The sequence below is a fragment of the Typha angustifolia genome, chromosome 8 (genome assembly GCF_048772165.1).
Source record: "Typha angustifolia cultivar Huaian chromosome 8, ASM4877216v1, whole genome shotgun sequence".
Taxonomy (NCBI): domain Eukaryota; kingdom Viridiplantae; phylum Streptophyta; class Magnoliopsida; order Poales; family Typhaceae; genus Typha; species Typha angustifolia.
This window is the reverse complement of record NC_133246.1, coordinates 15,849,809-15,876,136: the sequence shown is the minus strand read 5'-3', so window position 1 is coordinate 15,876,136 and position 26,328 is coordinate 15,849,809. Positions and strand designations below refer to the sequence as shown.

Sequence of the window (26,328 nt, the reverse complement as noted above, 5' to 3'; positions counted from 1 at the left end):
CTTTGTATATTTGAGAATAATGTCAAGCTGGAGACAGAAAAACTGGTATTTAGTCTCGCTATATTTATTTTATTATATTCAGAGGAGAAACCGTTTCATAAATTGGAACAATTGTCGTCAGTTTTCCAATCCCGAAACGTTTACTGCGGAAGGTGTATATATTACCCTCGGCCAAAGGCAGTCAACCCCTTTTACCCTGGGCGTATCAAAACCCCCGGAAGATGGGACATGAGTACGGTTCATCGTTTTTAATCCAGGTCGAGTAGCTGCAGAATTGGATTCGTTTCTATCGACTTCAGGAAGAAGGAACCGGTACTAGATATTCAAACAAAGTGGTATGGGACAGGACCAATTTATGTTACATTGAATTAACCTTCCCCTGGAGAACCGGATTATACACATTTTACAGAATAAAACCTCAAGCAAGACCCAAAAATACTGAAGCTACTGAAAAAGGCCCAGGCTAGTGTTGTCTAGATGTACGAGATGCAACAAAATATACAACTAAACATTTGACTGGACTATGAACAAAGCCGTAGAAACCGAGTTAAAAAGAATGGCATCATATTAACATGTCACGACTCAAAAACACTATCAGAGCTCTGAAAGTATGGCAGGAATGTAATGAGAAAGCTCAGCTGTAAGGGACTGAAAGCCATTGACAAGCTGTGTGTGGAAATCTTGATCTTCTTCACCTATCAATCTAAAATGTACGCGTATTGCACGTTTGCAAACAGCCATGAACTCAAGCAATGCAGCAATCAGTTGCTGAAGCTCCTGCGACCGGAGCCTCGTCGCAGGCTCACCTGATAAAAATGCGGTGCATACGCTTAAGACGCCACTGTTTACCTGCATCATAAGGTACAACTAGTTTGTGAGATTTATAACATGATGAGAAAATAAAGAAAGAAAGGGTAGGTACATGAGTTCATCTTTCATAAGCTAAACAATCTGCATGAATACCAGTGAGGAAGATTTATCTTACCTGCACTGCCACACTGCCTTGGAGAATTCTTTGTAGACTTTGAAGCCTTGGGAGTTGATCACCATCTGAACTTCGAGGTTCTTCAAGCTCATTTCTCAATGCAGCTGTCCTGGTTTCAATCATTCCAATCGCATTTTCCACTGGAGAGAACTCTAATGATTCAGATTTAACAACTAAAAGCCGATTCACCAGAGCAGGAAATGAGCCCTCAGTTTGGAGCACTGTACGTCTCTTCCACTGATCTTCCAGGCCACCCTGGGTCTTCCCATTTTTGGTAAATGGAGTATCAAATAAAAAGCGATCAAAGACACGAGCACGCACAGTTCCAGTAGATAAAGAGAAAATTCTTTCCCTCCGACTACCCAAGTCTTCATCCTCCATAACAGGATCTACAGCTGTAATTTGCAGATAGCATACGCCAGGCTGTAATTCCTCTGCATTTACTTGCCTAGAATCTGGTATAATGTGAAGTGTGTGACTGCCTCCCATTCTGGACTCATATATGTGACTCAGTTTTTCCATTATGTCACCCAAACGCACATCACGTGGCTCCCTATACACATACTCTTTCCTATCTAATTTTCCAAATCGATCACCGTAAAATCCAACTCGATAGTATGTAGCATCAATGAACGGTATTGGGCTAGACTCCTGTTCAAGGATCGATTCATAGATGTTTGTGAGGGAAGTGTGGCACTTAGCTAGCTGCCCATATGCCCGTCTGCTTTTGTAAACTGGAATAATGAATTCCAGAATGTTGGCACAAAAATGATGGAGCTCGGCTTGTGAGAAGAGCTTGTTTGCAAGCTGAAGGTACTTAACAGCAGAGTCCACTGTAAGTTTTGATGCACCATATCCTTCAACTTCTGCTGCAGATGCCTCAGCCGTAACGTCACCGCTGACAATGGGGCAAATCTTCCGTAAAGAAGCTACATGTTCTCTGGTCCAGACAGCATCATTTCTTCCAACAAGGGCCTATCAGAGTGGCACAATAACTCGCTGTGAGATAAGATGCCATGAAAACAAGTTACAAGGGTCATGAGAATCACCTGCATGATTACACCAGCTACAGCAACTGCACATTGAGCAGCTTCAGCCCAAGATTGCATCTCCTGATGTGCATCACACAAATGCAGCAACCACATTATATGAAGATCTGGAACAGATGCATAAGCCATTGCTAATTTATAAAAACTCTCCGCAGCTGCATATCTATCCACAGTCACTAGAGAAGCCTGCACAGTACAATTGGTTTTATATGTGTCAAAGTCTGAATAAAAAGAACATGTACTATGTCGCATTGGTAGAATATTCAAGTTGGACATGAACCAAAAGGACTACACTTTGCCAATTTCTTAACAATTTATCATATTACTGATAAATCATGCAAACAAAGTAACATACATCCATTACCGGTGATCGAGTTCAGAAACACAACCACACCCATACACACAAGGAGACACTGATTCTATACGCAAATAAAAATTATATGAACAGAAAATTATTGCATACAAGAATTACACTAAATTAGTCCATAGAGCTTATCCAGCAAAAAGTTTAATTTGAACCTAAACACATTGAAGGAAAAGGTGCACAATGTAAACTGAAAGACGTGTTCTTTTCATAAAAAAAGATCTTCAATGAGTTGCTCCAGCATGTTGTCATCCTATAAGTACACTTTTATGTATATAGTCTCATCACAGACATAACTGTGTATGTGCTAGTTTAAGGAGAAAGGGAACAGTCTTTGATGAATGGATGTCAGCCTATGTCTATTAGCCTTTGAGCTTTTTCTTCTTTAATCCAAGTGCTTTAGATCACTATGGATGTTTCTTGTATGTGCAAGAGGCATATAAGGGGAGTTTTCTATTAGAAACATATTGGAGTTAGACAAACCACAAAACATGGTTGAATTAGATCCCATGGCATATATACATATTCTTCCTTGATCAAATCAAAAGGCAGGATCTAAATCCTTTTGGTTCACTTATAAAATACAGCTTCTGATTTGTGAGATGTAAAGATCCATTTCAAAGGTTATAAAAATACACAAATAAAGTCATAAACAAGGAGCTAAAATAACTGTAATAATTGTATGGATGTATCAAACATGTAAACCTGGGTCAGAAAATTAGCACTTTTAATCTAGCATTGAAATGAATCAGCTACCCATTGTATCAGCACCATATTCTGCAGCAGATGTAAAAATGGCTTCGAAAGGAAACAGGAAAAAGAAAAGTAGGGCCTTTGTAAACCTATTATATGCCAATTCCTTGGATTTCAAGAGGTTAAAGCAAACCCCTAAATGTTCGACTGTTGGTTGAGGACATTCGACAAACTTGCAAACCACAGAATATAATTTTGTAGTATATTAGGAGTCCATGCCTTATAAACTCATAAAACATGGCTTACCAATAGGGCGTGTTCAAGACCTGCATCAAGTGCCTGAAGAAGACCTTCAGATAAATGTTTGACTTCTGACCAGGACCAACTATTATCCATTGAACCTTCAGGAATTGCCTCAAGTGCATTTCCAGAAAGTCCACATTCTTTTACAAGTTCTTCACTCCTATCTTCATCTGCCATTTCTTCCAAGGATCGTCTAAGACGCTTAGCTTCACCACTCTCTTCAAGAGATCCATCAGACTTCATTTGAGTTACTTGTACATCAGACATCAACTCTGACAAGGTAATTGTCAGCATGACCCTCAGCCGTGTTGTGTGCATAAAATAGTAAAATGAATTCTGAAAATGAGGAGAAGATCTGCATCAGAATTGTATTTCATGCATATGAAAAAGAATGTCATGACAATAGAAGTGGCTTACCCTAACAAGTATCTGCAAGCCAATAACAGCCCTTCTCCGAATGGAATCATTTCGAAAAACAGCAAGCCGTAAAAGATGAAAAGCAACTTGCTTTAAGAAGCGATCATTCTCTCTGGCCATCAGTACCGAACCATGAAGATTAAATATATTGTATAATACTGGAAATAATACTTTCCAGAAGGCCAATGGTTGGCTACGAGAAAAGAGACCCGTCAAGATTGATGTTATACAATCTAGCTTTGCATAATCAGTAGCAATAGTGTGAGATGCAGCAGCAACTGAAAACTTTTCAGTCATCTCTAAAACCTGAAGGCTGACAGCAGTACTGAGATTCTCTTCCCAGAGTTCCTGAAGACGGATGCATTGTCAAGCAGCAGTTCAATGAGTAACACCTTAGAAAGATATAATTAAATCACCTTATAAAACATACCAATTTTTGCCTTAAAACGGGGTGTAGAGATTCCCTTAATGCCCTGGTTGTAGCTCCAATTCTAGAAGATTGTGCCTGTTGAAGAGCTTCCCTCAAAGAATATGGCTGATTAGGGGAGCTTAGCTGAGGACTAACTTTGTGCCACAGGTATCCATTTTCTGGTGTTCCTTGGGGCTGCATTAGATATTAATGATAGTGTTTAGAGATCCAATGACATAAATTCAGCATTACCAAGAAGATTACACAATTGCTTTTAGTATTGTTGTTCTTGTTGAATAATTGAGAATATAACACCTCCTAAAACTAAGAGGCCTAAGGACTCGCATCAACAAAAACATAATCAGTAAAATTATTCTGAATAGCATGACAGCCTGTCAAGCATGTACACAGAAAGTGGATACTGATGCGCCAAAATGGCATATTTCTAAAGAATAATGATATGCAAGGCTAAAACACTGTCTGTATGTAATTATATATATATATATATGTATGTATATACTAATATACCACCAAAAACGTACTAAAAATAATATACTTATCTATATGTTCATCAAAATATCATATATATCAAAATATTAGATGGGTATATCAAACCAGTACCAATATGCAAAATATCATGCTTATCTTAAAAAAATCGTAGCATTGCATATCCCCACTTGCAATTTATCCTTACTGGGTTACAATTTTATCAACAGAAAACTTTATATTTAATATGATTTATAAACATGAAAAACCTATTTTGAGTAATTTGGCTTATTTTATTCTTTTATTTATTACAACTGCTCAACAGAGTGAAGTTTGCATGCAAGCAAGCATCCTAGGTAACACGAACAGAACGAGAACCGAGTAAAACAATAATGCATGGGCCTAATATTGTTCAAGCACAGAATGAAATACGTATTAATAACTGAATAAAGTAAAACATACTCTAACTTCTTGGCGTGATGCCTCTGACAAATATGTGTGGATTGCTGGGGAAAGACGATCAGAGTATTTTGGAGAAACAGGTCCTTCGCCATCAGGACTCCTTGAACTACATCCCATCAGCAAGCTATCTGTAGGCTTTTTGTGCTGTAACACATTATTGACAGATTGAGCAATAATAATAACGACAGAGAGCAAGCCCCACTCCAACAATAGAAGCAATAGATATTATTTTAAAAATAGAGGAATTAAAAGAAAGAGGGTGAAACATTATTGCAGAATTAAGGAAGCAACTTCAAATGGAAGTGAATTCTTGACTTGCATGCCCACCAAGATATATAGACAAAGATTGTGCACAGATAGAGCTGTTAGTGCATACACTGTTAATTATTTATAATGAATCAATTGATGTATATTGTTTGACTACACACCTCAAAATGTAGAAGACATTCTTCAAGGAGTTTGAAAAACAATCTTGTTCGAGCAATGCTTTGTTGCCATGCTTTGACAAGGGATGCATCATCCAAGTTTCTTATGATTTGCAGAATGACAACTAAGACTTCACGTTTTTCAACTGCATTTAAGTTGTAGAATACAGGCATCTCATCTAGTATCTGCAATGAAAGAAGATACCTCTTGGAGAGAACAGCATATAGCAACAAGTACAGAGAAATAACACAGTTGCTACATAAGCACAATAATTTAATATTGGTTACAGCCACTTCATACTGAACTTATTCCAATAGTGAATTATAAATACAAAGAGTACTAAATTAAAAACAAACTACAGTTCCGACTCAACAATGTGTCAAAAAGGTTCAGGTCTTCAAAGAACTTAAAAAATATTAAGAAGATTTCTGGTTTGACATACATAAACACAACAATTCAATCTGTAAATATATCTTAAAATTATCTACAATCCACAGGATATTCTTTGCTCTTGTTCTAATATTACAAATATGTCTTATATAGCATTTTATTTGTCTTAAGCCATGAAAAACTAATGCTGCTAACACCTGCTGAAACTTCCAAAGTCAAACCAGACACGATTTCCATAAAAGAGTTTCCAGAGTTGCAATTCGAAGGAAAATGGCCATTTGATTTGTGCTAGAAGCAGTGCCGATTAAAGTCCAAGTTCACAGTTTAAGATTGCACCACATCAACTGCCACCATCAAACATAAGTGAGAAATATGAAGAGATAAAGATGGATCCTCAACTCCTAAATACTTATGTTCCAAATCAAAATAGATATATTCCTTTTAACTTGAGAATGACAAACAAAACGAAGAGAAAAACGGTTCGGATAGGGTTGGATATCCCATTTAATTTAACCTAGGCTGACCCGGTTCCCACCTTATCTCTCTTCTGTACTGCAGTGCGAAGCGGTTTCTCAGCCGACAGCTTGCTGACATGAGACATGCACCCAGCACTGCGTACAGGGACACAAAAATCCCCATCCACCATAGTATTTCAGCCAGTCCCACTATGAAGAGTCAAGGACGTCCTGATAAAACTTCTAAAGTTTCCTCCCGTGTTATTTCTTCAAATCAAATCAAAAGTAACATACACCAACAAAACAAGGCTTCTCTCTCAAAAAATATAGAATGGCAAACTAAAATTTTCAAGTTGTTACAGTCAAGTAAAAAAGGGAAAAATATGAACATGATGTAAACTAGCACAAGATAAATTTTGGCTAGAAATGAAATGTTTGCAGGACAGAACAAAAAGAATTAAGATGATCTATCTTTACCTGTCCAATAAGGGGAAAATACAGCTGCGCAATATATAACTTATCCTCGCGTTTCTGGTATCGAGAGTCAAATTCATGCTTGCACATTAGTGCCACCAATATACGAGCTGCCTACATGCCAAGATACAGAATATTTGTGAAGTTCGAAACTTAAAAATGCAAGAGACAAAACAAGGTGACATACGATTGCAACCACAAGAAGCACCAAAACAATCAAGATTAAATGAGTTTGACCAGCAAAAAAGACTTACTTTTGCACGTTGTGATAAATCATCATGGTCCAAGGTCAGAAATATCTCCTGAATTAGAACCGATGAAAGGTAATTTCTGTACAATACAGGAAGAATTAGCACAATAATCATGTAGCTCTTTAAAATGTGAAGATCAATGGCGAAGAGGTGTAAGATAGTAAACAGCCCATAAAAAACTATTCGATTTCTTAAAGTTGAAATAGATATCTGCATCACAAAATAATTAGCCAGATAATTCCAAATTGTTAGACCACAAGGACATTTAAACTTTAAAGAAGTCATTTAAATCAGCAAGCACATAGAGGAAGATGGGTGTATAATTTGGCTATGCATTATTAGGTATGGGTGATACATTTACATATTTCTCTAAATATATTGCCCACATGCCATGTTTAAATGGAAGCACAGTAGGGAGTACTAATTACCTATCTGAAGGATCTCTTCCAGGCATTTCCACAAAAAGATCATGATCACATATTATCTGCAAAAAGGTAAGCTTGCAGTCATGCAGAACTGACTGACAAACTCCAGCAAACTTGTCCATGTATAATGAAACCTGCAACACATCAATTATGATTTATGTGCATTTCACATTTCGGCAGATAAAAGACAAGATTGCTTTGACAGTTAAATATACTGCATTAATCATGGCAAACATGACTAATAGTCACAATTAAACAGGCTTATCTATAAGAGGATAGATGCAAACTAATAAAGGAAATCTCGAAAGAAAAGAAAACGTATACATCAAATACAGTCAAATGGGCATTTTAAGGTAGAAACTAGAAAGGACCACTTGCTATGCAAAGATGGCAGGATTGAGCACAAATACATTTTCATTGTCCACAATGCTGAGAGGTCATGTCAAGAAGTTATCCAGGTGATCGGAGCTGATAGCACTTTGGTTTATCACAAATAGACTTTAAGGAATACTTCACATAGTAAATTTGTCCAATTAGAAGCAACAAGCATTGTATATGATATTATGATGTATCCACAGCTGATTCGAAGAGTCTGAACTTATTGCTGAAGCACCTTCCATTGATTATCTATATAATTCAAGCATATGCTCCTACTACCACATATTACTGCACTTTAATCAATCGACAATCAAACCATCAAATAAGAAAAAAGAGGAAAAACATTGCTAGCTTTGATTAGCACCGAACAGAATGATGATGACAAGAGTTGCCTCAGAAAATGAAAGAATCTTGACCTTAAAAGATAGACCCTTGACGAGCATAGAATCATTCCTTGTCAGAAAATTTTGTCAAGCATCATATAGTTTATGCAATCATATAAATATAAATCCATAGACTATGCAAACACATTACAATGCTTAACTGTATGTAGACATATTATAAAATTAATTTTCAAATCAAGGAACTATAAGGTGAACTTCATACCAGCTCAAATACTTGGCGAGGCTCAATGATCGATAATAAGTCATAACAAAAGAAAGCAAGACTACTATTTAGACGCTTTGCCAAACTTAAACCCTTCTTGCAACGTTCGTGAACCTCGGTCAGAAGGCAATCAAAGAGCTGAATGATACATCGAAATACACCTTCCTTTAACTGCAATGGGGGGACATCCTCACCTATAGGAAACGAACATTACTCAGCATGCAAATGCAAATGAGAGTATTCGCTACAAGCAGAATTCAAAAACATATCTGCTACTGAACTGATAGTAAAACTTAAATGTACAAATGTAAGGTAGATATGGAGATATTCTGATTTTCGAGGACCTAGAAGTACCGGAAAACAATGCTGATATCTTCAATAACGATGACATACATATGATACATCTAAAATTTGAAAGCTAGTTAGAAAGAAAAGAAGTATATAATAGATTACCATCAGAAATTAATAACTTGTGACAAGTAGGGTTCAAGCAATATATCAAGAGTTCCTGACTATGATGAGTACAAAAACTGCCACTCAATGGAGTAATGACTGCAGGCTTCCCTCCCACCTTCATATAAAGTAGTACGTATGTACAAGTTTCACAAACATGATATTAAGTAACCATATATTAGATAATAGATAAAACATACAATGTCATTGTACATAAAAAATATACACATAAATTATAGATTCCAACAGGCCACAATGAAGTCATTCCATTTGTCTTAAGAATCTTGGTGGTTGCTTAGGCTTTTTTGTCAATTAGCATATATATTCCACCAATTCAAGTGCTGCTCAACACATGTTTCATGACTTCAATTACAGTATAAGAAGATGAGAATCATGTCAATATCCTGATGAGAAAATTTGAGTTATTGTTCCTCAGAAAATTTCCACCGCATACCTGACCAATGAATTGCAAGGCCTAAAAAAAAAAATTTAACAGTTGGCCCACAAAGTTAGAATGCACAATTAGATGTAACGACCCTTCATGCAGCTTTTTCTAACCTAGGCCATCTTGATCAATGCTTCTAGTTGTATAGATGCCTTCATTAACACTATGTTAACCTGATAGTACACAACGTCACATTAAAGAAGTTAAATGCAAGGATTTAATTTCATATATAATGTGCAACAGTTACTCATCTTACTAAACACTCACTGAGGTGAGAGGACTATTCCCCCAAAAGCATGAACACGATAAATATGACAAAAGGAGTTGCATAAGAGCATAAAAAAGGCATAACACAAGCGGCATATGAGTGTAACCGAAATCTCTAATGAATAATGTGGATATTCCTCCTTCATTGAAGGCATCATATTCCACAATGTGGACATATTTTTCCTCCATTGAATAGCTGCCACAAGTTGCAATGAGATATGCAAGTTTGGTATATGTCGTACTTATCAGTTAACAATAGGATGTTACAGATTAAGCACTTTAGGTAGACATGAATGTCTTTTATACCTTTGGTTGAAGCCAAAACCAAATTAATATCAAACTACACTAGTAAGACTTTTGACACAGTAAAACATATTCATGATAGAAGTCAGCTTTGACATGATCAAGTAATGGCATATCTAAAATACAATAGCGAGTTTAGCTCACATCTAATGTCACAAAAAAGTCAACTTAGACACCACATAAAGGGTGCATGAGGCATCTGCCATGCAGGGCCTGGGAGGGAAGATTTACATGACCTTACCTATATTTTTGAAGAGGTCGCATCCAAGACATTGAACTCATGACCTCTTTGATACAAGAGCCAACTCTTACTATCACACAAAATTACACTCTGAATTTACACACATGTATCCCAAAAAATACAAAAGAAATGAAAAACAAAAAAAAAACAAAAATCCATACTACTTTCGCATCTTCCAAGTCAATCTTAAATTCACTGCTAAAACATCCTAAACAAAAAGGTTTGCAGCAGTAATGCAAGCTCAATTTAGCGAAGATTTATCTTCCAGAATCCCCTAGTTAAGAGCCATAAATCACTGGACATCATACAAAAGGTTCGGTTCCAGAATTGAGCAATCCTTACACAGCATAAGCTCAAAGATATTAATGAAAGGGCTTATATTTCTTAATTTCTCTATAGTGTGGCCCTTTTGCTCCTAAAACTTATACTTTAGCTAATACGAAGTATTGTTATAATTGTTTGAGTTGATACTTATAGTCAAAATTTAACTTCAGATGTCTCAACATGAAACATGCTATAAGGTGGATTCGTCAAAGTTCAAACAGAATCAATTAAGTTAACTTGAATTCATAAATGTACAAATCAAGAGAAACTTGTGCAGAAACAACCACAGAGATACCCCCTAAATGTGATTAAGAGGACTCTTATAAAACTTAAAGTATTATGCCCATATACGAGAATATTCAATGCACTCCATAACAGACTCGTTAACATAAAAATATTTTGAGAATAAAAGGACAGTGCTGAAGCAATATAAGATAGCTCAGGTTCATAGTAAGAAGTCAAAAGCTGAAGTAAGAAGCATCCAAGTTAGAGATGAGATAACTTGGGTTCATAGTTAATAGGTCTCAATTTGGTGCCTGAAACAAGATGCCAGATTAAAATTAAATGCCCATACTAGAATGTCTATGAAAGACGAGGTTTTAGAGAGGTGCTTGAACAAAATCTACTTTTCTAGGTTGTAAATGCGGTAGAAGAACTTCAGCGGAGATGAAATGGAGGGTAGCAAATGAATCAGGATTAAAAAGCAATACATTGTAAGCTAATTCAAATAGGAAAAGCTGATGATTTATTAAAATGGAAGTTGACATAAGCATTACGATATTCCTCATGATTAAGGTTATACATGACACTCAAGCTATATCTGCCCTATGAGAGAAAAAAATTTGAAAGAGGTAGCTCTGCGAAGTTAATTTTACCAAATGGAAGATTAGGGTAGAAAAGATGCCGTTGCTCCAATGCCATTGACTTCACAATAAGCTCCAGAAAGAACCACGCCATCGCCAACACATCGTCATAAACTGGCCCAACACGATAGCCTTTAGCCTGAAAAGAAAAAAAAAATCGAAGCAACCTTAACATGTTACCATGCAGTTAGATTTGTTTCCAACAATTTACTTGTTATCTATTATACATAGCAACCAAAATTTCTCAAATTATATAATTATTAAATTAGCATGAATATCTAAGCAGTCATATTGAATGCATTGTTCCAAATAGGGCTAAGTCAGCAATTAATGTAACCACCTCAGGTGAAGCAGCACAGATCACACCATTAGGTGATTAGCAGAAGCATTGCTGGTGAACAGCACAAGGACACTAGAGTGAAAATATCTAAGGGAAGCAACTCAGTGTAAATATCAATTCCCTCAACATCTGCAGGAAACAAAGACAATAACCCTAAAAAGAGAGGAAAGGTACCAACTGCAGTGACAAAACCCCAGCAACTAAATCAGAATTGAAGATTTAAATATCTACTCTTAAAAGTTTTGGCACATAATCATTCATGTAACTATTACAGATGATCTTCACCAAACTTTGACATGCAATGAGCATCAACATTTATATTCTTTTGTCAGCTCCTAGGAAGTTATTTACATCAAAGTTACTTGGTTAATTAAACATTTACGAAATCCAATACAAGTTTCAATCAAAAACTTTTGGGATAACATCCTCTTTTAAACTGCAGTCCAAGAACAAAGCTGGTTGGTAGCCAAGGGGAGCTTTCGCTTGCTTAAAGTTCATTTTGTTTATCTTATAGACATGTTGATCATTTCTATTAAACCTAGGTCATTTGCATCTTTATCCCACATTGCAATCCTCAAAGATTTTTAATCAATATGATTATTAAAATTCCCTGCATCGACTGTATCAACCAATGCAGGTCGAATTCCAAGACATGCCAGCTTGTGTGTATTCAGCAACATAACTGTAAGGTAACTTTTATGCAACAAGCAATAGTTACAAAAGATTCTTACTATTAATATAACAGTATTGACAATTGAAAGAGGCCCTAGCGATATGAAAGAGTTCCATTTTGACAAATGGTAGAAACAATAGATCTGTTCCATAGCATAAAGACAAGCAGCATTGGTGCCTGCAAAGAAATTTCATACAAGCTTGTACTGAAGGAAACATAGTTAAATTTACCTTACTCCGAGCCAGGCTACCCCAAACAGTAGATAAACCAGGATAGACGGGTGCTTGACGGCCACCAAAGTCATCGAAAGCATAATCAACATAGTTAACAAGAAACCTATTTCTTTCAGCACCATCAGTTGACTCCTGTTGTACCCTATAGGAAACAAAAGCATGAAGAGATAAGATAGAAAGGCCATCTTCTGCATGAGGTTAGATTGTAATTAAACAACCACCAAAATGAAAAGGTGGTTTTGAAAAGAGAAATAAGAAAGATCATGTGATTGTATGGATATTGCAGTTAAGAAGAACATGTTGGACTACACAGAGAACTACAATCTTTGATCGTTAAGGATAAGTAATTAAGTATCAACACTGTAGACACTTATTTTTTCAAACTCAATATTGTTTTCAACTTGCACTTTCTTAAGCTATATTACTTTGGCAGTATTCCTTTAGCATTCCCTTCTATCATATAATTAAACTAGCTAAACAATATCACCTAACTTTAGTTATTAGTGATGTTAAAATCCTAAAAGCAATGAATCAGAAACTATCAGAAAAAGTGACAACATGGATTATAGTAACATTTATTCCAAACAAGGGCAAATTTGCAAGACAAAGGAACGAAATCTTCATCTCGCAAAATAAATACTATGGTTAGGTTAATATAGATGTTTATCACTACATAGGGACGGTACAACTAGGACCAGACTGAAAACCAAAGGAAAGAATTACAAGTTCAAAGAATACCAGCTGTTAGATACTTGAACTGATCATAACAGAATGAAGTCTCCATCCTTGTGATAACCTAGGCTTGAGGTTCTAAAGTGGAACCAAAACCAGCTAGTTCAAAGGAAAATAGAATTATAGAAATACTAGAAGACAAGGTTTAAAATATCATGGTACGACCCCATAGTGCAAGCTGCTTGAACAAGACATACTGTGCAGAACACGATGTGCCACCAATGCTAGTGTGTTGTCACTAAAAGAGGAAGACGCAAAGAATGGTTGGTGGCAGAGGGACACATAAGAGACAAATAGGCAGAGAGAGAGATGGTACAGGGGAGGGGCTTCTCCCTCCCTTCCTCTCGCTCTCTCCCCTCTCTATATCATATGGAAGGCTCCTTGATACACTTAGTTAGGATCTGTTCTTATTGCATTAAGTATTTATTTTCATTAAAATAAAATTCATGTAGGTCGTGTTCGAACGCTCTTGTGAACGCCTGCATCAGATTCGCAAATACAAAGAACGCATATAGTGCGTTCGAATACGGTCGGACGAGTACGAACGCTCGTGTTCGAACGCCTATGTCGCATTCGCAAATCCAAAGAATGGGTTTTTTTGAGTGCATTCGAACGCGATCGACGGGAATCCTCTAGAATTAGGGTTTCATATTGTTTTAGAACTTGTTCACTAACCTCTATAAATATGTGGATGGCAGCTAACTTCATTATGCTATTGGATTCTTAATTTCTTACCCCCTATCTTCTCTCTAGACTCCTCCCTCCTCCCTCTTCATCATTCTTCCACATCTACCGTTGGCAGGGTTTCTCCTCGCTTCTAATATCTCGTCTGTCGAGTCACCCCTCTTCTTTGGAATATCGATCACTTCGTTCCCTTCGTCTACTTCCCTTAATCACTTCCACAATCCACCCTCATCTCCATACCCATTCATAACCCTAACATCCACTCCACCCATCACCACCATCATCACCCACGTTATTCTGTGTTTTCGTCCCTGCTACAGTTGGAATCTACGAAGGGCGTAAATACGAAAGTTGTAAATCAGAAAGTTACGGATCCAACCCAATTAGTTTCGTAATTTTTTAACTACCGAAGAATATCTGACTAATATTTTCTCATGGTTGCACAGACAGATTCTTGTAATAAATTCAGATGTTGAAGGAATCTTAGCGTAGCCTATCTTTCGTTCTAGATCCCATCAATTTGGTATCAGAGCTTATCATTGGTATCAGAGCCTTATTATTTGGTATCAGAGCCTATCACTCCTTTTTGCGCCGGCGAGCCGGCACAAGATGTGTAGACTAGCACCTTGCTAGTAGATACTTGAATGAAAAATATAGGTCTCTTCATGTGCAATACTAAGGGCTTCACTTTAGTATAACACAATGTATCATAGACAATTACAAATAAAATAAAATAATTTAAAGTAGTATGTGCTAGAATATAGGACCTAAAATATTTGTGAAACAGAAAATTCTTAGTTTGGCATCAATTTTCTAGATAATGCAACACAGAACATGAAACAGTTTAACATTTCCATATATTCATACCCAACTTCTAGTGCCACATATAAGTTTATGAGCATACATTGAAAATGGGTTAGATTAACTCCGACCCGATTCGGATCGGATTCGGATAAAAAATTTCTATCCAATTCGGATACGAATTCAGATATGGATAGAATTTTTGAAAAAAATTCGGATACAGATTCGGATACAGATCGGATATATTTTTCGGATTCGGATAAGGATATCGGATATCCCTTTACCCACATATTTTTTTAAATGATTTACAATTTTTAGTTTGCTTATTTAAATAGTAAGTATTAATATTGTTACTAATAATACATTATATATTATTTATAGAGATTAATTTCTCTAATTTTATAAATTTGACATACAAAAAAATTATTTGTCGTAAAACTCTTAATAATTTTGTGTTAATTATATCTAAATAAAATATTATAATTATTTTAAATTCAAAATATCCGTTTAAAATCCGATCCTCTATTCAAAAATTATCCGTATCCGTTTAATTAAGATATGGTTTTAAATTTTGCTATCCGTCAAATATCCGTATCCGGACAAAATATGGATCCGGATATGGGTTGACCACTATTCAATCCGTATCCGATCCGTTTTCACCCCTAGTCCATAAACCTTCCACTATTCAATTGATGGCCGGTGAATATTTTACCTAATATCTTTCTAAAGAATATCGGTCATGAAATAACAAGTCAAATGGATTTATGGTAGGTTTCCAAGAATAACTCATATTTATTTCCAATTTAAGGTTATTTAGAAGATATGCTACTGTTTCTCCATCTCCTGTTCTTCTTTTGCCTTTTTGACCCATATAGAAAGCATAAAATGGTTATACATCGTGCTATCTTTAAATACAAATTAGAATCATAGTTAAGAAAAATATGGTTGGCCAGTTGCTCCATTCATTTAGAGAAAAACATTCAGTAAAGTAAGGCAAGTAGTGAAATCTGAGAACATACCGGGTTAAAATATTGACCATAGCTCGAAAAGCTGCAACCTACAAGGTGATACGGAAGATAATACATAGCCAGATAACAAGAAGAAGAAAGGGATCAAGTATAATCAATTAGAAATGAACAATTCAGGAGACATGCTAACATCTATAACAGTGAAAGGTTTAGATTTCAACAGTTAAAGACTAAAACTTCAACAAAGCTTCTATGGAACTAAAGACTCAGCTAACAACAAAACCTGAAGGGTTTCACCGCCATCTCCAATAAGGTGAAGAAGCATATTGAGGATGGGTTGAAGAAATTGTAACAGGACAGTTGATTCAACATTCTTTAAACTGTTGATGGCCTGCAATATCAGTCTCTTCTATTATCAGCAAAACCACAAAATTTCCAGAAAGTGGGAAGATTGAAAGAAACGGCTATAACAACATTTCATTTCCATAAAAGAAAAAAATGTCTTGGAGAAATAGTAGTAATCAATTATGGCTTAATAAGGGGCAAATTCTAGCATAACTTTTGAAATTAGGTTTTCTTAGGATTTAGATATCATTCAAAGCACAGACCAACAAGAAAGAAACAAAAGATGAATTCAGTGCTTAAAACAATGCAAAGAAGTTTCTTTATCTTACCAAGAGATTAACATTTAAACGAAGGGAGACAAAAGTAACACAGCTCACTGAAAATAAAGAACTTGTCCAGATAGGTCAGCAAATACACTCACCAAGATTTTGTAGTTAAGGTTAAAAGGCAATGTTTTACGGTCAAAATGTTGGACAGATCAAAAAATATAAATGGGGCAAGCAAATATGATGGATGATAAGGCGGACAATAATGTTACCTGTCAAAGTGGAAAATAGCAACTTTGTAGTCTAAATGTGATACCACTATTTAGACTCTAGATAGCAACAAACAAAGTTCATTTAGAATGCTACAGAAGAAGAAAATTGCAAATCACTTCAGAAACTCATGTGTATTCTCAAAACAAAATCAACACCGAGGATTTTAAACAAATAACAAACAGAATGTGAGCTATATTTGGTAACATAATACTTACTTCAACTCCAATTGTAAAGCATAAATGCAGCTATTAGTACCAGAGACCTCAGAAAAATTTATCGTCGACAAAAAGTAGTACCTCAAGAAGTTCAGAACCCCAAGGAGGGCTTGTACGGAGGGTATGACGATCATACTCTAGAAAAAAATCCCTTATTCGTTCATTGACTGGAAACAACGAAGAGCATAGCCTTAAACGTAATTTGAAGACATGTTTCCCATCCTCCAGATAATCCAACCTCTCCTGCAAGATAAGTAAATTTCATACTTATTATGGATTTACCAAATTTCATCTATCAAATTCCATCATGGCAACAAAATAATTGTGCATAGAAATATATGAAAACAAGGGATTTCATATATTATATATATGTTAGCTGGTGTGTTAACCAAAAAGAATAAAATAACGGATGATAGTGTACCTTCCCACTGTCCTGAAGATAATGTGGAACCAGCTCCCTCAGAATTGGTAGAGATACATCAGATTGCAGCCTGTAAAAGCACATGAATTGTGCACCTCACTGTTTATTAAACTCAATACGAATTCATCAGAGAAACTGTTGCAAGTAACTTACGAAAAAAAAAAAAGAACCAAGAGATTCATTATGTAAGAACATATGAAAACTTGAAACAACATTTAAAATGTCAGTCCGCACTTATGTCAGAAGAAAAAGTTGGCATATTTATATCTATATCATATAGCAGAAACTAACAGCAACATTCAACTCAATGTTGACATAAGAAAAGAACTCGAGCAATATACAAAAAACTGCCTTATTACTCCCTATCCTACATGACGCCTTGAAATTCATTAATTAATCAAAAAGTAGTTTGGTAAACTTTTGGCAGAAGCTGCAAATTTAACAATAATCATCACATTGACAAACAAAATGGTTCATGTGGGAAAATATGATACACGAGTACTATTGTCCATGAACTCCAATTTGTACCACACAATTTTCAGAGGTGTGGATCTTGGGTTAGACACATTTTGAATGGGTTTAATTTGAGATGTGAGGTCTTGATCCTCTTAAAAAATATCAAACATATAAACAAAGAGACACAGATATAGATAGCAATATACACACATACATATGGATCTATCAATAAGACACATGTGCATGAGCATGTATGTATGTGGATGTCAACAGTTGGGTGCAGCAAGGTCCATCTACACAATCCTACTCTCAATCACCTTTAATGGTATGTTGATCTCACTATAACCGCCAGCTATTTACTTCCTTTAAAAAAAGAAATGCAAAAAACGAACTTCAGCAAAGTTGGTTTGAAAATAAATAGAAAAAAACCCAGCGGGTCACATTCGTAAATTCAAGTTCACTATGAGGTATGCAAGAAGAAAAAGAAAGGGATACTTCAGATAATATGGCAATACGTACTGAATGTGATTGGACAACGGAAGTACAGCATATCCTAAAATTACCTGCAAAAAGAGCATGGTGTCAATATATCAGCAAATAAATATGCATATAATGTTTATCGAGTTTTAGACATACAGGCTTCGGAGCTTCAAGTCTCATTTGGAGGTCAACATGAAAAAAGGTGAACAGAAGATGGTGCTGGGGTGTCAAAAGAACAGGAAGACAGACTTTAATCTCATCATGGTAGCAGGCTGTTCTAGCACCAATGGCAATTTGCGTATGAGCCCATTTTTGAAGCAATGTACCTGGGTCTCTTGGATGAAGGGCCTGCCTCAAGAAAAAAGCAATATATCAGGTTAAGAAATCATAAGATAGCACTTCAACTAAAAATGTTTATGCCATGTCAGAGACACACCTCTAATGGTTGCTTACGAGCATCAACATCATCCTTTCTTAGTTCCACCCGTATAAATAAGTTTCTTTTGCGGCTCAAGCTAACGGTCAAGGGGTACACATAAAGGCAATGAAAAAGTTGTGAAAATGGCTCACTTCGAGTCATCGTGCGGAAATCAAAAGCTTGAAACTGCAATTTCCAAAGTCACCAATCCGTACTATTGAGAATTTGAGAAAAGAAGGCAAATAGATTATAGAAGTGAATTTTCATAATTCATGCTAATGCTCTTTCAGGTGTAAGCTAATGCATGCTAGTCATTGAAATATTATAAACTCCTTAAGATTAAGCAAAAGGAAGCTCGCTGTCACAAGTCAAAAGAGCAGGCAGGTAGAAGAAAAAATTGCTAGGTAGTGTTAAGGAATGTGTGATGATGTCCGGAGAGAGATGGAATAGAGAGGAGATGCAAATTGTAAATATATAACAGGCGCGCCTACTACAATCCAACTGACATAACATGTAAGAAATAAAATCAAGCAGGACCCAATCTTTAATAGATTGGCCTTATCCAACCCAACCCAATCCTCTAAGTATCTTATAGTAGCCCAATTTGCTCATGCAGTTAAAACTGGTACATAGGTCACGGTCAAAATTTGTCAACCCCAAACTTGGTCACTGAAACAATGTTATGGTTCAAATTTATTCCATTATCCATAAACCTAACTAAAATATTCAATTCTGATAGTGTTTTTTTCATGGTTCACAAGCTTAATAAAAAAGTTCTCTACATCTTAAGAGTTGTCTAAATTGCATGATGCTTACATTTTGGAAATGGCATTCTAATTTTTCAAATACTGTTAGATCTTCTGCTGCTTTCTTTCTAAATGGACCTACATAGTCTTCATGAAGTCCTTGGACAAAATAACATATGCTATTATGGCATCACAATTTGGTACAAAGCTAAGCTTACAAGAAAGCAATAGCAGACTAGCAGATGATTGTAATTTTTTTTTAAAAGAACTGTTGCATTCACATCAACAAGTATTGCCCACATATAACTTATTGAAAAAGTTTTTCTTAAGCAGCATATAGCAAGTGTTACCACTTACCACCTCTAGTTGAAGATAACATCAAAATCAAAAGGTAAGAAAGGATTATTAATTTATTAGTCATGTGGACTTACATCATCACAATTGTAATCAGAATGATTCTCTGCAGTTAAATTTGGGCCATTCTTGTGCAGTTCCCTCCGATCAATGGAAGTGTACTTCAAATTACCATTCCGAGGACCCTCAACACCATTGCCATGGTGTTTTACATAGCTGGGTTCGGAAAAACGATCTCCAGCATCATTTAAATCATTGATAACACTTCCCCCTTCAGAAATGTTGTCTGCATCAGTATGTGCTGCATGAAGCTTTTCAACCTCCAATCTCAGTACACCTTTCACAGGTTTGTGTACCTTCCGTTTTGGATCCTTAGGAAGTAAAGATAAAAAGGATCAAAACATTGTGATAACCAAATTCGAAGACAAAGAAATGGTAACATCAAACAAAGTCTGGCATCCTCCAGGTATAAGAAAGTTTTCAAATTTTAATTATATCCCTTTAATTACATGTTACTACTTAGTTCAGAAAACTTCTACCTCAACAGCATCAAAAAGGACATAAGAAATTCATTGGGATTCTCCGTAGCAAGGAAAATTTTAGGTTGGACACTCGTATGAAACTTATTGGCACATAGTAAATAAAAGAATAGAAATAGAGGTTCCGAATGTAATGAAGAATATCAAACAAGGCAAATTGGTACCTTAAAAAGTCGTTAAATAATAGAAGCACTACATATAGGCAAATGGTGATAGTGCAAAGCTTAGGTAGTTTTCTGAAATTAAAATGTGATCATGTACAAACAATAGTTCTTCAGAAGAAAGCCAAAAGTTGTGTACTTTGGAATTGGTTAAACGTGCTATTTGGATCAAAGGACATCTAAAGGACTAGACCAATATTTACTGTTATACAACTATGATTATTATAGGATACCAGTTAATAGCAAGTAATTTTGTACAGTTAAGATCTCATAGCACAACCAAAAAGGTTACAATAAAGTAAAATGATTGATAGTTGGATATATATTAGAGTTGTATTTAGAAGGATGACATTGGTTTTAGTTATCTCTTGATTTGCCAGTCATTAACTACCAGAACATTTTAGATCTCAAAGCACAAAGTTTCTCCTTAGACATGATCCTGCAGCAGTGCAGCCCATTTATCTGATGCTTTTTAATTCCAGTTGCAAATGGTCGGCAAGTTAAGAAAAATAATTCAGCTGGAATTTCAGTCACCTGAAGTGAATCCTCTGTATAGCTTTCTTTGACTTTATTCAAGTTTGAAATGTCTACAATTACTGAGCTTCCACTTGAATAATGGGCCAGCTTGCCATCCAAAGTAGATTTGGAATTAGGCTCACCAAAACTGTCTTGGGAGCTTGAGCCAGATACACTAGATGCTAGGGGGCTACTAGGAGAGGCAGCACCACCGGCCACTGTAGCATTGTTATTTTCAAAAAGTGGAATGATAGCCCAAGCAAACGACTCTCTATAGGGCATAATTCGAGACCACACTTGCAGCTTTTGTTTTTCCCGTTCTGTCAAGTGTACCTACAATGTAAAGAAAACAATAATTAGATGGAACTTTTATAAACAATGCAGGAATCATAATGATTGAAAACAAAGCAAATTCATTATTGGAATCATAAATTTGGAATGATGCAGGATGTTGGATTATTGAGGGACATGCATTGACTGGAAAATAATAAAACTTGAAATGCCTAAAGAGTTGAGAATAAGAACAAGAAAGTCCTCCAGTCACACTGCAATATGACTGTCTGAGAGGAATGCACACAGAAATATAAAATGTTGAGGCAACATAAGGTAAATTACAGGCTCCTTGCGAGAATAAACTGATGGAGTAACTCCTCCTTCTTCTGTAGCAGGCTTTTCCAGCTGAATGAGAAGGCAAACTGATGATGAAGGAATATCTAAGGAGAAAATACCCCGGCGTTCTGAAGAAACAGTAACCTATCAAAGTAAAAAAAAATGGAAACATAATTCAGTTTGCCTTAAAGAAGGAAAGAAAGCAAGAGCAAAGATGAAAAAGAGCAAAAGGGTGTAATTATTTTTATTTTCTTGGATGGTTTACATCATTGGAAAGATATATCAAAGAACAAATAACGGTAGATGCATCTTACGTCCTGTAATTCTGATGGCAGAACACGAAAATAGAAGTCCTCTGACAATTTTTCTCTCCTCTCCCTATTATACAAGCAAATTGTACCAGAAAAGGGCTCTGGACAAGGTACATGTCAAACTGTTAGAGCATTAACTACCAAAAAACATGAAGAGACAATTAGGAAACATATATGCATCATAAATAAGATAAATTCTTTGATATTACTTACCAACTAATCCAGCTTGAAACGACAAAGATAATACCTTGACGGTTATCTTCAATCCGCTGAATCCATGAGAAGGAGTTAGCAATAACAGGAAGGTCAAATAGCAAATTAGCTAAGAAGCAAGAAGCTGTGAAAATCACTAATGAATAAGATTCTGATAGTTCTGATAAAAAGTGCAAAACTTAAGGTGTTTTAGAACCTGCTATATTGTGCTGTAAAAGTTTCAGGCATCCTTTGTCCAAAAATCAAAGACCTCTCGTTTTCCCAGTCAAATGCTGGCTCATATGCAGGCAATGAGGACTCGCCATAGTGCTGGAAAAGCATGACAACATTATATTAAAGAAAGTGCAATAGAGAATGAACAAAGATCAGCGTATCTCAATCGTACTGGTTGTGAAACAAGAAAGAAAGAACGTTTTAGGAAACTATAAAATATTGTTCAAAAGATGCCATGAAACAACTCAAGTAAATTGAAGATGCATAGCATTTGTACTAATATAATTGCAATACGTCATTTCCTCTAGGCTGTCTATGCATGCATGAAGACACAAACTTGCAAGATGGTTATGCAAAAGCATCTACAATGTGGCATTAGATTTAAAGTAGAAGTTTTAGTAGGTACCATATTTAGAACTCTAGATGGAACATATAGTCCATTATCAGAAGCCTGCCTTCCAGAGGTACTAGGAATATGATCTTCAGTAGCATCCTCATTCTTGGAATGCCTTACATTGGCAAGACACATTTCTGTGGCCAAGTACATTAGATCAAAGCATATGAGTCAACATTTTATCAAAAAGGAAAAAAGGACAGCTGGTAGCACGGTGGCATCCAATCATCACCTGTTTCTATATCGGTATCTGGCCCTTCAAAAATTTGGTTTTGAAAGTTTGTTGCTGCAACATTCTCGTAATGCCCATATTTACCTTCATCCTTCAACCAGTCAGCCTTGTAACACTGAACCAACTCATTTAGATGTGGCCATTGCTCCAAATTTTCATTCAACTGAGAGCATAAGGAGACACCACGAACATGAGCGACTATTAAGAGAATTTAAAATGCTCTTCTGTCATGTAAAAGCTGCTTGATAGCTTCTGCTTACAAGAAATAAAATATTTCACCAACATCATGACTGTGTTAAGATCAGGTTTTTAATTCCAATGGTGTTAGACCCAGTTTAAATTTATTACACAACAATGTATTGACTTGAACACTTAGAGATAACAGAAGAGAAAACCTAGAGCATATCAAGCTAGGATTCTTGGTCATATCACTTCACAGTGCAAAAGCAACAGAACAAGAAAAGCAGTTTATGGAGGAAAGATCATCACAAACACATCACCTACACAGAGCATTCTTGATTAATGAGGAATCATACCGATGGGTCAAGTTCCAAACTAGCAGAGCATAATTGGCGAGGTATTCTTCTAAATCGATGCCCTTCTGATGATGCGCATTCTTCCATAGCCTGGAATGTAATTTAAGTGACTTGTGACTTCCATCATATCATTACGAGAACAAAAGTAACATACCCAACCGAAATCCACAAGCATAACCAAATTTTAAGAAGAAAATGTGCACAATTAAGCAAAATAATTTAGTATACAAGACTTCCGATGATAATAGCTAGCAGTCCACTAATATCACCTTATGAAAGTCAAAATTCAATCCATTATTACAATAGTGTGGTCAAATAACATGCTAGAAGCTTATTACGACAGTGTGGTCAAATGACATGCTAGAAGCTATCGTTTTGGTGTAATTATGAAATGTAGTCAGGTATAGAGCATGGTTGCCAAAGATGAAGATATCTGCACTTTCAAATATGTTGACCACAAAAGGTTATTTCAAAGCAACAGGCAACAGTATATTGAGAAGCAATTATTGCTTTCAATAAGGAGCTCCAGAGGTCCTGAATAGCGGTGGTGCTTTCCGCACTAAATTACTGTGCCCATATAAGTAGTTTTTTAAAGGCAAATGATCTAGTAGTTGATTTTCTAGGCATTTCCGTTAGTTGTTGTTGTTTAAGAGTACATAGTAAGTCTGAGACGCACATGGCGAAAGACCTAATACTTGACCTTCTAGGCAATAAAACTATAGGAAGCTCCAACATAAGAGATTTGCAAATGCAGGTGTAACAGGTGGTTAATTACCTATAGGAAATAGCCAAATAGCATAACATTAGCTTGGATGAGTGAGTTTATGGCAAAATATTGAAGCTAACCAAATAAATTGCAAAAGTTTCCTTCGAGATATTAGACCATCCTATAAGCATTGTTTAGACTTTAGAGCATGTGATCAGATAATGCATAAGATCTAGAGAAGGCAAATATGAATAGCCTTCATGACCCACAAATTTCATGTCCAACCAAGAATATATATGGCCAAAGTCCCAGTATCTATCTCTTAGTATTCACATTGTAAACACATGTATACTTCGGAACTAAAGAGATGTCATTGTTATAGATGGTACTCAAATTCTTCTTTTTCATCTCTACTTTTATATATTCTATTTGATGCTTATTAAAAAGGGAGGAGAAAGCCTGAAGGTTCTATTCATGGCCTCTTCTTTGCTACAGAAGAAAAGTAATTGTGATTCGCTGTAAGATAAGAATAAATTCAAGATTAAAAAAGGTACATAATTGATCAAACCACAGTAATAAGTAATAACAGAGGAAAACGAAGTATTACGAGTTGTTTAATAAATACAAGGAACCCTACATTTCAATAAAGTAAAACCGCTCCACTACTCTATACCAACTCTAGCATCAAGAACATCAAACGGAAAGCTACATTGCCCTCCTGAGCAAAGAAAGCGCACTAACCGCTATTCAATCATCACCAACGGATTAAAGAAAGAAAGGAAAACACCAAAAGAAACAGCGCAATTCCTACATCTAGATCGAATCTTGCCACACTCCGAAGCTCAGAGCCAAGTACAAACCCAACTAAAGGAAGACACGAGCATCGAAGATGGACAGGAACCGTACCATTGTGAACAAGCGAGGGCGAAAAGAAGCTTCGCGGAGCTCAAGATCTCCCTATGGCATCAACTCCACCAGATCCAAGATCAATAACCTTACCAAATACGGAAACCCTAGGATTTCCGGATCCCTCTCGACGCCAAGAATGGAGACAATGAAACGCGAGGACACTGCTCCCTCTCTCTCCCCCCCCACCCTCTCTCTCCCCCCTAATCTCTCTCTTTCCCTCCGCTGCTTCTTGGAGGAGGAGGGTTTGGTAGTGAGGAGGAGAGAAGCAGGTAAGAGGAGATAGGGGGAAAAAAAAAAGAAGAATAAAAAGAAATTCTTTATCCACCTAGAGAAGTATATTTAAAACGATAATTTTAATGGGTACAAGTAGGAGGAGTACAGTGCGAAAGCCATAATTTAAATAATTTATACTTGTACCCAAAGTTAGAGAGTGCTTCTGTCCCCCACTCCACTGCTCTCCGCTTAATCCCTTCAAACCCCAGCAAAAAAAACCCCCCACCAACCTGGATACAGCTGTGTATACTCAATTACTTCCAAATAACTACACAACTTACTGGTGGCTATAGTTAGTTTACCACATCTCATTCATTTCTGCCTCTGATCTTTCTCAGATTAAAAGTGGGCCCAATTAACTACCAGAGTTGAAAAATAAAATTAGAAATAAATGAGTAAAAGAGCTTATTATAACAGAATAATTATTTTAGATTTTTTTTTTTTAAATACACTCTACATTTTATTTTTATTAATAGCTTTTTGTGCAGTTATGCGGTAGGCGTAGGAAAACCTTCTCTGGCCTCCCGTGGGCCCATGCTCATGTGAAAGAAAAAGGTACCGTTTCGCTTCTGTGCTCTCGTGCTATAACAGGCGGTTCGGTGTCGTGGGGATACCGGTTCGGGTTTTGGAACCGGGGCTGGAAGGACGTAAACAAAGCCCGGTTCGAACCGGAAGGCGGGTTTCTCGGAGAATCTTGCCGGAGACTTATCTGGGTGTCAGTTTTCGAAAAGAGTGAGGAGGAGAGAGAGAGCCTTGGAAATCGTGCGGCAGCCAATTAAAATTTGTACATGGTGTTTTTTTTGGTCCGAGTTGGTGTGCATGTGAGTTGCACGTGATTCGGT

The 26,328-nt window shown here is 36.3% G+C and overlaps 1 protein-coding gene across 1 annotated transcript; it reads right to left on the bottom strand.

Moving 5' to 3' along the window:
* Positions 1–333: 333 nt before the first annotated feature.
* LOC140764534 (guanine nucleotide exchange factor SPIKE 1) lies at positions 334–25,499 on the bottom strand. The gene is made up of 31 exons (XM_073103135.1): positions 25,211–25,499; positions 23,599–23,688; positions 23,063–23,225; positions 22,843–22,967; positions 22,420–22,532; positions 22,224–22,279; positions 22,014–22,111; positions 21,706–21,843; positions 21,109–21,423; positions 19,952–20,245; positions 18,793–18,960; positions 18,513–18,704; positions 18,396–18,439; positions 17,421–17,490; positions 17,081–17,242; positions 16,184–16,291; positions 15,952–15,989; positions 12,713–12,857; positions 11,482–11,608; positions 8,574–8,767; positions 7,593–7,723; positions 7,168–7,243; positions 6,917–7,027; positions 5,597–5,779; positions 5,169–5,312; positions 4,242–4,415; positions 3,812–4,159; positions 3,398–3,730; positions 2,035–2,220; positions 986–1,960; positions 334–849 (listed from the first exon to the last, which is right to left on the bottom strand). The coding sequence occupies exons 1-31, from the start codon at positions 25,211–25,213 to the stop codon at positions 595–597; spliced, it is 5,559 nt and encodes a 1,852-aa protein (XP_072959236.1). The 5' UTR covers positions 25,214–25,499; the 3' UTR covers positions 334–594.
* Positions 25,500–26,328: the final 829 nt, after the last annotated feature.